Raw genomic sequence first — 11,161 nt, forward strand, 5'->3', positions numbered from 1 at the left:
AACCTGAGGAATTGGAGGGCTGCATGTGGCCCTGATTGTCCCAAGTTTAGCAATATATCACTGTGTGTACGTTACTCATGTTCTAAAACTGTTATAGAATATAGAGACAAAGGCTCATGGTTTAGTTAAAATGTTTTCCTCCATAAACAGTATACACACAGCTGCACACTGCTGATCAGCACCTGTGAGGAAGTCATTATGGAGGGAGTAATAGTGGACAGAGAAAAATTTGGGAAGGATGGCACCAGAGTGTTTGAAGTCACTTTCTCCTTTGTGATACTTATGCAGAATGTATGGCACTGTCTTGCTGTGCTGGTGGAACAGCTAGGAGTACGTTGGTTTTTATGCATGTGTATATTATTCATAATTTTAAAATATTTTTCCAACCAGAGATTTGTATAGCGGATGTGTCCTGACATCTGTGTAATAATAATCTGAATAATAATAATAATAATAAAAAATGTATTTGTACATAAACAATTAAATTATGATCACAATCCATCATTCAACCAAACAAGAGGCCAAACAACCAAATTTAGTGCTCATCACATGGATACTGAGTGTATGTTTAGGGATATTTCTGATTAGGTTATAGAGGTTTCAGGACAAAATGTTCTTTGCAAAAGGTTGTTGTGGTACATATTCAGAAATCTGACTGTCTAGGTGCGTATATTTCAATTTTCATAGAAATGATTGGGAGCCTTACTTTCAAATGAAAATCTTTTTTTTTTTTTTTTTAATTCTTGGAGAGATATTTTTTTCATTTTAGTTTTCATACCTATTATTTTAAATCAACTTATGATGAGAAACAGAAATCTAAAACCACCACAGATGATTTTGTGCTATGTATGCAAGAACAGAAGGTCACTACTCACCCCTCGTACATTTCCAAGTTTACGTTCAGCTTCCAGTTTTTCTTTTTTTAGAAGATCACACATTTCTTTTAAATTCATTATTTGATCCTAGAAAAGTCAAATATGGAAAACATGAGTCACAGTACTGTAGCTGTAGTAGACACAGCAAGGTGATTACACCAGTATTTTACAATTAATTAAACCAGTTTAAGTGTAAGGTTAGCCTTATCTAGGTGAAGGCAAAATGTTCTTATGCAAGGTGATATGGTGTAAACATACACTATGTACATTCATCACATAAGATCTGAACTTTGGACACTATTTTTTTTTTTTTCTTGATTTATCACCGACTTTGAATTAAGCACTATACCATTATCTACTTTACAGTGTACAATGTTTTATATTCTATTTAAATTTATAAATAAATATATAATATAAAGTATATTTAAATGTTCTATTTATATGCAAAATAAAAAGAAGAAAAAGAAAGAAGGAATTAAGAGGATTTCACTAATAATTTAAGTATTATTTTTATTTATTTTATTGGAAACACCAATAGCACTGGGATTTGTTTCCATATTATATATTATGAAGATATTCTTTTGAAATTGGTGTGTGATTTCTATAAGAAACCTGGACTGCAATTGAGTTGAGCACTGCAAGAATTCATTAACATACACATATCATATAGTAATATCTATGTTTTATGTGTTTTGTGTAATATTCCACACAAGAACAGAGACAGCCACTCCACTTTTTAGTAAACAGGCGGAGCTACCCCATAGCTGTTCATCTATCCAACACACCAATGCATTGTTTTTTACGGAGTACATACATAGCTCTAAAACCAATTAGTAAAGGAAAGTTAAAATGTAAAAAACAAAGTCACTTGAAATAAAATGAGAGCAACTGTTACAGCTCATTTAGCATTTTCATGTGCACCAAATTTCCACTGTGATACCTTAAACATGCATTGCAATGTACTTGAAACCTATTAGAAATAAAAGCCAGAAAAACAATGCCCCTCTCTTAGGCTGGGTACACACTACAGAAAATTTCAATCCATGCAATACAGTTAGCGATTTTATCAACGACTGGAGTTGCGATCAGCACGGCAATTCATGCGCATATTTAAACGATTTTTACATGATTTAGAGTCCGATCTGTGAACTACATCTTTAGCATTCATTCTATGACATATTTGTGTATAGTGTATGTGTGTTAACTCCGTCTGCAACTGCACAATTACTATGTGGCCAGCCCGAACGGAAGAGCTCTGAACGGATAGTGAGCTGTGCCTATCGTAAACCTGAGAAAAAAGCTGATGCCCCTCTCAGATCGGAACGTGGAGATAGGCATCCCTGATGTATATAGATGCCATGAATTAGCCTGTCTCCAGGCCATTTATGCCCGTTCTCAGGGATTCCATCCGAAAGGAGTCTGCTCTCAGATGCAGATCTAACTGCTTGAGGTTCAGCACTGGTCTGAACGAACCATCTGGTTAAGCAGAGGGAAGGGACTGTCTCCTGCTTCCCCCGACCCTTGAACTGGTAGTCTGGCCTCTGCCAGACCCGCCCCCGCGAAAGGGCTGTCTGAACTACAACTACCACCAGATATTTACACAGAAAATACTAACTAATCTTATGAACAGGTCAAAAAAAGATAGTATTTCTGTCAACAAGAGAGCAATAATAATTTTTATAATTATTATGCTATTCCCCCTGGAATGTACTCAGAATCTTATACCTCCCTATCTCCTATAGAGAGTATAAAATCTCTTTAGCTAAGAGAAGGCTGCAAGCAGCTGGTTTTTCTTCAGATTGGCTGCAATCAGCCCAGAGCATCCCTGGATCCTAATGCTCACCAGGTAACCTGGCCTTATATTTGGAACCGGGAAAAACACTTGGCACATGTTGCTTTATTTTTCTCACATTGTTAGTAGAAAACAAAGCCACCACATAGTAAAATACAGGTACATACCAAAGGTATCCACCCAGAAATACTAATTAATCTATGAACAAGTCAAAAGATAGTATTTCCGTACATGAGAGAGCGATAATCTTTTATAAATATTATGCTCTACCCTCAAAATGTAGTCAAAATCTATACTTCCCTATCAGTAAACCCACCACATAGAGAGTATAGAATATACTTAGCCCAGGGACGACTGTGAGCAGCTGTAGACCTTCCAGACTGGCTGCAATCCTCACAGCATCCCTGATTCCAAATGCTCACCAGCTGATTTAGCATTGCCTTTGGAACAGGGAGAAAAACACTTGGCACATGTTGCTCTGTTTTCCTCACATTTTTAGTAGAAAACAAGCTACCACACCCAAAGATAGTATTGCTGTTCCTGAGAGAGCAATAATCTATTATAAACATTATGCTCGTCTCTCAAATTGTGGTCAGAATCCATACTTCTTTCTCAGTCTATAGAGAGTATAAGATATAATTAGCCAAAGCAAGGCTGACAGCTGCATTAGAATGGCTGCAATTAGCACAGAGCACCTGCTTATTGGTCAGTGCTCACAAGCCAATTTAGCATTACATTTGGAACAGACCATCTATTTGGCACGTGTTGCTTTACTCTTTATCAGCCCTCATAAGAGAAATAAAAATAAAGTCATGTATAGACAGAATAGCCATAAACACACAAGATACCTTTCAGAAGGGAGAGCTGTAATCTTTTTAACATCAAGCTCTCCCTAGTATATGTGCCCACAATATTTATACTTCTCTATTCAGCATATATAGAGAGAATAATGATACTTAGCAGTTTGGAGATGTGTGTCAGCAGCTGTACTTCCTTCCGAATAGCTGCTGTGTCCTTTCCCACCAGAGGGAATCTCCACGTGCTCTCAGCAGAGGGGGAGGGGTGGCTTTCTTACACAGCTCCCCCCTGCTGGCTCTCTGCCCAGAATACTTGAACAGATCATATGTTTGGCACAAGTTGTTTTACCTTTATCAGTCATGACAAGATAAGGGAAAAACAAAATCACATTTCATACGCACAAACACTTCCACAATGTTTATCAGAAAATACTGACTAGGTTATTTAACATATCATAGTATTTCTGATTAAATAAGACAGGTTGGGGAGCTTATAGTTTTTCTTTAACCTAAAGCTCTCTCAATACATTATAGTCTTATAATACATAGGCCTACACAGAACAAATATAGTGATATTTAGTGGGGAAGATATGTGTTAGTAGTACACTTGTCTCCAAATAACTGCTGCATCTGACCTCCTTTTGTATTTTGGCTCCAAAAGGAATCTACCACCTGCTCACTCAGCGGGGGAGGGGAAGAGGTGCTTCTCAACACATTCCCCTACCGCTGGCATCTCCTTCTGTGTCTCTGCTAACAGCGATTTCCCCTTTCTCTTAGGTGAAATCCTGTTGCTTTATTTTTCTCACCGCAAAATACAGGTACACATTCATCTATGAACCAGTCAAAGATAGTATTTCTGTTCCTGAGCGAGCAATAATCTTTTTATAAACATTATGCTCTTCTCTAAAAAATGCAGTCAGAATCTATACTTCTCTATCAATCCTATATAGAGAGTATAAGGTATAATTAGCCAAGGAAAGGCTGCAGCAGGTTTTCCAGAATGACTGCAATTAGCACAAAGCACCTGGGCCAATGCTCACAAGCCAATTTAGCATTACATTTGGAACAGACAATATGTTTGGCACGCCCAAACACTTCCACAACATTTATCAGAAAATACAGATTAGGTTATTTAACATATCATAGTATTTCTGATTAAATAAGACAGGTTTGGAGAGCTTTATAGTTTTCCTTAAACAACAGTTCTCTCAACACATCATTGTCTTATAATACACATGCATACACAGAAGAAACAAAGTGATACTTAGCGGGGAAGATATGAGTCAACAGTGCACTTCTCTCCAAATGACTGCTGCATCTGTCCTCCTTTTGAACTTTGGCACCAAAAGGGATCTTCCACGTACTCACTCAGCAGGGGGGGGGGGGGGAAGCGGTGTTCCTCAAACACATTCCCCTACCACTGGAATCTCCTTCTGTGTTTTTCATTAACAGCAGTTTTCCCTTTCTGTATTTAGGGGAAATCCTGTTAGAATGTGTTCCCCGTACAGCGCTATCACTAGCGTGCCATCCTTCAAGTACCCACTACCGACCCATAGGAGGAGGGGACTTGGTATGCTCCAGCTGGCTTCCGGGAAACGGCAGCAGTAATGGCGGTTTCTGCCTAATGGCAGCGCCCGTCCTGCTATCAGCGGGGAGAGTCTCTTGCCGACTGCTTCCCGCTGTGAGAAGCGTTTTACCTCCTCTGTCTGCGGGGCCGCCCCCAGCTGACAGGCGCTTCTCCCACGAGTCAGCTCAGTTGTACACAGAGCCTCTCGCTGCTACCAACAAAAAAAAAAACTTTGAAAAGCAAAGAAAAAACCTATTACCAGTGAACAGTGTTCACTGTCTCTTGGAGCTCTTCTGATGCGCAGCCCTTCTCCTAGGGCACCCAATTCAAACTGAGGTATGTGGGGAATTGGTGGGAGGGATATGCTGTCAGCAGGAAAAAGTTAACTCTTTAGGTGCCAGACTCCTCCCCTCCCTACTCAACCCCATGGTTAAGCAGTGTCCCCCAGATGGATGAAAGAGAAAAATGGCTTTTATTTTTCAGTTGGTATGGAGCAGCACAGTAGCATGCCATGCTAGGCCCAGGAGGGACATCAATATAAAGTGATTTAAAGCAGTGTCCAAGGTGATCAAAATGGCAATAGCCCCACTGCAAAAACACAATGTTTAGTTTCTTTGTTAAATATAATTAAAATAATTTTCCTTTCTTCATGTAGAAATCATCGACACAAGCACCAATATATCCTTAACTTCCGGAGATAGAAAAGGTGTGGCCGAGAAAATGGAAAAGTTGAACGAATAATTTAAACAAATGAGGGCCAACATAAATTCTGTGAAAAAGAAGTTCCACAAACTGAAAAAAAAAATACCTGGACTTTCAAATGTTTCACATGTATGAGAAAGTTATGTTTGAAGCCTGTAGCCAGATTCAACGTCAAAAAAATAATAATACAGAAATTTGAAATATTTTATTTCGTAGATTAACATGTTCTGCAATGACAGGAATTTCACTTCTTTTATACATCTAGTTTTAGAAAAAAATGTATTATATTGACGAATGATATTTCAAACAACTTTCTGGTTTATTTGGTTTATAGGTAGGCCTGAAATAGAGACCATACCAGTAAACTTTTCTGAGGTACAGACACAGGATGAACTCAGATGTACAGAATATATTTCTAGTTAGACATTACCATAGAGGTATTAATGGGCATATTGGGTGCAATCTAATATATAAATGCTTAGTGGCGTGTGTGTGTGTGTGTGTGTGTGTGTGTGTGTGTGTGTGTGTGTGTGTAAAAAAAACAAAACAAGTTGCAGCGCCACCTGCTGGGCAGAGTTATACACTGACCTACTAAATTCTTAGTGTGTGTGGGGAAAAAAATTCAAAAAGGGCTGAAATTTGGTAGGGCTCAAACTCATTTTCGTGAGGTAATTTTACCTCATGAACACACATGTGTAGAGGCGTGCGTTAGTGTGTGTGTGTGTGTGGAAAAAACTATTTTCTCAGAAAGGGCTCATCCAATTGACCTGAAATTTGGTATACTGACATTATTTGACAAAAAAAATTAGAATAGTCAAGTCAGTTAACTTCCATCATCCCCCCTTCCCCCGTGGGAGGGGTAGTAAAGGCTAAATTTACGAGTTGAGGGGTCAAACTCATTTTCGTGAGGTAATTTTACCTCATGAACACACATTAAAAAGGGCGCTTGCGTCGGGAAGTAACGATCTTCCCCTGAGGAGGCCTGGGCTAGGCCCAAATGCATGACAAGAACCTTTTTAAGACCTTAAGTATCTTGATTTGACTAGAATGCATGAGTATCATGCACGGGTTAACTTGTATTATATATGCAGCAATGGGCATAATAGGTACAATTATAATTATTATTTTATTATTATTAATTTTATACAAAGTGTCTGTAGCGCCATACAGAGACAAACAATAGGACAGTATAAGGTAAAGCAGCATGGTACAGTTAACAATAATCACTAAAATTCAGGAAGCTCAAAGTACAGCTAAAGAGACAGGCTGAAAGGATAAGGGTGAGGGATATTTAGCACAAGCTGGAAACCTGTGCCCAAGTGGGTGGGCATGGCTGACAGGTTAAGAGCCACTGAGAGGTGCAGACAAAAACGAGAGGAGACAGAGGGCAAAAGGTCCAAGAAGGAGGTGTACTGAGTAGCTGGAAAGCAAAGTTAAAAGTGGTGGAAACAGGAGGAGAGAGGGCCCTGCTCAAATGAGCTTACAATCTAAAGGGAAGGGGAAAACAAACTGAAGATGCAAGGGTAATACAGAGATAAAGTCACACGGAACGAGAGAGGAAGGGGGAAAAAAGAAATGAGAGGGAGAGGTAGCCGACAAGGTGGGTAGTTAAGCGGATGACTGAAGGGCTTTTAAGAAAAGGTGGGTTTTTAATGCCTGTTTGAAAACTGTACAGATTGGGGGATGGAGCAAGGGAGAGCATTCCAATGGATGCTGTCCCTTGCATCCATTATATTAATAATTAATAATATAATTATATATTAATATTTGTACAGTGCCATTATATATTTATATATAAAAAAACAAATACACAGAGGTATAGGAAAAAACATGTACTAATGTTAATATAATAATACAGAATTGAAGATATGGACACATGTCACATCAGTAAAAAAAAAGAATACTTTATGAGAACATGTAGTTTCACATTTGTTAATGCATGTTGTATATACTTGCATACAGGAACACATAAATGAAATATGGAGCATGTACAACAGGTTTATTATTGGTTTGTCAATAAAAGAACATCTATTTTGTTGACGTTTTGACAGTGCACAATGTGACACACATAGAGACAACATCATAAATTTAAATATACACGCCCAGAAAGGCATTGCTGTTAGGAGGTCTCCCAACCCATCTCCTGTTTTTACGAGACACCTGCCTCTTTAAGCCCAATAGAGTCCTATTATAATAGAATAAACTATTATTTCTCCTATTAGAACAGGCACTATGTGAGCACTACAGTGTGTGTTAGACCACTGACCACCAGTCTTTTCTTGGGAGAACACTGTATTAGCAGATTGTTGTGAGTACGTACACATTGCAGAATTGGAACGACATTGTGCCATTGTTGAATTAATTTTTTAGTCCGGTTTAAAAATCAAATGAAACAATACGATGTGCTTTGGAACGATAATCATTTATCGTTGCAGCGTACACACTAATGTGATATCGGGTCGACCGGTCATTTATCGTTTGATTTGCCCGATTATCGGCTGAAAACACTTTATAGTAGTGGGACATTAAAGTTGGGTACACACTAGTCAGGGAAACAAAAATAACTATTAACATAAAACAGTATAAACAAAATAGCATTTCCCGATATGTTGTTTGCTTTATTTATTGGTCTATGTGATAAAAACCTTGTACTTTGTATTATCTTCTCTTATTGTATCAGCAAAAATATATATAACTATTCCTTGTATCTGTTGAAAATAAAAAGTTGTTAAAAAAAAGAAAAATGATAATTATGTAAGCTGTTATAAAGGTTACACAGCTAGCGGGTAGAAACCAGATACTGGGATTGGTAATTCAAGAGGGAGTGAAAACTGGTGTCACAAGGGCATGTGTTTGTTACCGGCATTAATAAGAAAGGCAATAGGAAGCGGAGACATTTAGGAAGGGGAGGGAAGAAAGGGGGAGATGAGGCCAAGGTGAATTGTGACCCCTGGGGCCCACAACTAGATGCTAGTATAGCCTAAAAATTGGCTAGAGATTTTGGAGTCTAGTTTTGGCTATAAGAGTAGGTCTGAAAAGCTTTATGAGAGATCTATTTGGATGAGTGAGCTGTTATAATTAATCCAGTTACATCAAATTTGCGTACATTCTGGAATTTATTATGCAAATAAACACAGATTTTCTCCATGTTTGCTACGTTTCAAGTTTTATTAAGGAGCAGCTGCTGTGAGGGTAAATCTATCCATTTCCAATGAGTTGCAATCAGACATCTGGCAACTTTGAGGATCCGCGTGGAAAACTTGTCGGTATTCTTATCCAACTTGTCCAGGGGGAGGTTATGGAGAAAAGACCAGGGGCAGTGAGAGATTGAAAATTTGGTAATGTCGCCAATTAGCCTTTCGACATTATCCCAGAACTGGGCAATCTTGGGGCAGGACCACCAGATGTGGACAAAGGATCCAGTCTCGATACAAACTCTCCAACATTGATCTGAGGCTGTGCTCTGCCATCGTTTTTTTTTTTACTCTGGTGGGAACCAGATATCATTTATAATACACCTTATACACATTTTCTTTAATCAGGTTATTATTTATGTCTTCTTTCCTCCACAGTTGCCCAGGTGTCCTCTTCCAGTAGTCCTCCCAAGTCCACATCCCAAATGTTTCGGCCAGTGGGTTGTTTAATGATTACTAGTAAATTAGAGAGAGTAGAGACGATACTTTTTGGGAGGGGATTGTGCGCACATAAAGATTCAAACGGAGTCAGTCTGTTGATTTCTTCTCTAAGCCCGCCATAACGGTTTCACCTGTAGGTAGACAAAAGGGCTAACTGTTGGGAAGTCAAATCTTTCCTGTACAGTAGTCAATGGAGCACACTGACCCCTTATAATCGACTAGAAGGGAAACCTATTGTGAGTGTGGGTGTGGCTGTGTCATTGGGGCCGTACCTAGGAGGTGAAAAGCGCAAGGCAAGGAATAATTTAAAATATCCTCATTCGAGAATACAATCATTTGGTGCAACAGGGCTACCGTAGTCTAGGGACAGAAGCAGAGCAGCTTTACGCACACTTACGCACTCTGCCCACAGGCTTTACACACACATGCCTCCCCTTTGCCCACAGGCTTTACACACACGACTCCCCTTTGCCCAGCAGCTTTAATCACACATTCCCCTCTCTGCCCAGCAGCTTTAATCACACATTCCCCTCTCTGCCCAGCAGCTTTAATCACGAATCTCCCTCTCTGCCCAGCAGTTTTAATCACACATTCCCCTCTCTGCCCAGCAGTTTTAATCACACATTCCCCTCTCTGCCCAGCAGCTTTAATCACACATGCCCCCTGCTCATCCCATCACCCCTTCTTACCTTTTTCTCCACTGCACAACACAGAAACGGGAACATATCTAGCAGCCCGTCTGCACTGTATGACTGCAGCAGCCACATTACCTTTTGATTCCACAGGAACTCTGACCGGGAACCAGCCACTGCCTTATGGAGAAGGATGCTGGCAGCCATAGTACTCACTTCGGGGGCATTATTCATTCATAGAATATTGTACTACAATATGTAGTACAGTATTCTATGAATGAATGACACTGCCGCATGTAGTAGTATGTGATCTGACAGCCTATGCAGGGACAAGATAGACTTCCTCACCGACACGCCACCCCCCCCCCCCCCCCCCCCCCCCCCGCCCTTTTCCCAGGAAAACACACACACAAAAAAAAAAAAAAAATACAGAACTAAAAATTCAATTAGTAAAACAAAATAAAATAAAACATAGTGGTCTGCAGTACCCGGGCCCCGGTAATCAGTAACTCAGTTACCTCTTTCACACCAGGTCAGGAAGCGCGTTGTACATTGGTCTGGAGAGAAGATGGGCTATTCCAAAAGGGCATATTAGGGGTGGTTAGTGACATTGTCCCAAAATAGTTTACAATAGTTCCAAATTTGACATGTAAAACTGGGTGTAACCGTACCATGGTAGATCTTAGATTAGTTGGAACACCCACGGCTAACAACAGGGACAGGACCTTGCAGGAAGGGGCCTACTCAGGGTATGACCATTTGTAAACCAAGATACACCTTAGGTAGGTTATAGAAGCTTGTGTGCTGTGTTTGTTTCTCCATACAAACTGAATGAACCATCTATGTATTTGCAGCAGTGTGGATCTTGGCACCTTGACTGGGAGGGTCTGGAAGAGGGAGAACAAAGTGAGGCAGGAGGTTCATCTTAAGCACTACTATACAGCCCAACCAAGAAATTATTCATTATTGCCACTGAAACAGAAGCAATTTTATTGATTTAATTATCCAAATATATATAAATGCCATAGAATTTCATTTTGGTGCTTTACTAATTGTAATTGCTCATCAGAAGTTATAGAGTGGAGGATTTTAAACAGAATGCTATGGATTCTGTTTTAGTATAGTTAATTTTGTATCCTGACATGACCCCGTAGGCTGCGA

The 11,161-nt window shown here is 39.5% G+C and overlaps 1 protein-coding gene across 1 annotated transcript in view; it reads right to left on the reverse strand.

The window, feature by feature from the left end:
• The window catches only part of CEP290 (centrosomal protein 290), a 222,067-nt gene that overhangs the window by 22,429 nt on the left and 188,477 nt on the right, over window positions 1-11,161 (reverse strand). Inside the window, exon 45 of the mRNA XM_075209376.1 lies at window positions 876-962. Coding sequence (XP_075065477.1) covers window positions 876-962 — 87 coding nt within the window. The remainder of the gene's footprint in view (window positions 1-875; window positions 963-11,161) is intronic.

This window comes from Mixophyes fleayi, chromosome 4, assembly GCF_038048845.1.
Source record: "Mixophyes fleayi isolate aMixFle1 chromosome 4, aMixFle1.hap1, whole genome shotgun sequence".
NCBI lineage: Eukaryota > Metazoa > Chordata > Amphibia > Anura > Limnodynastidae > Mixophyes > Mixophyes fleayi.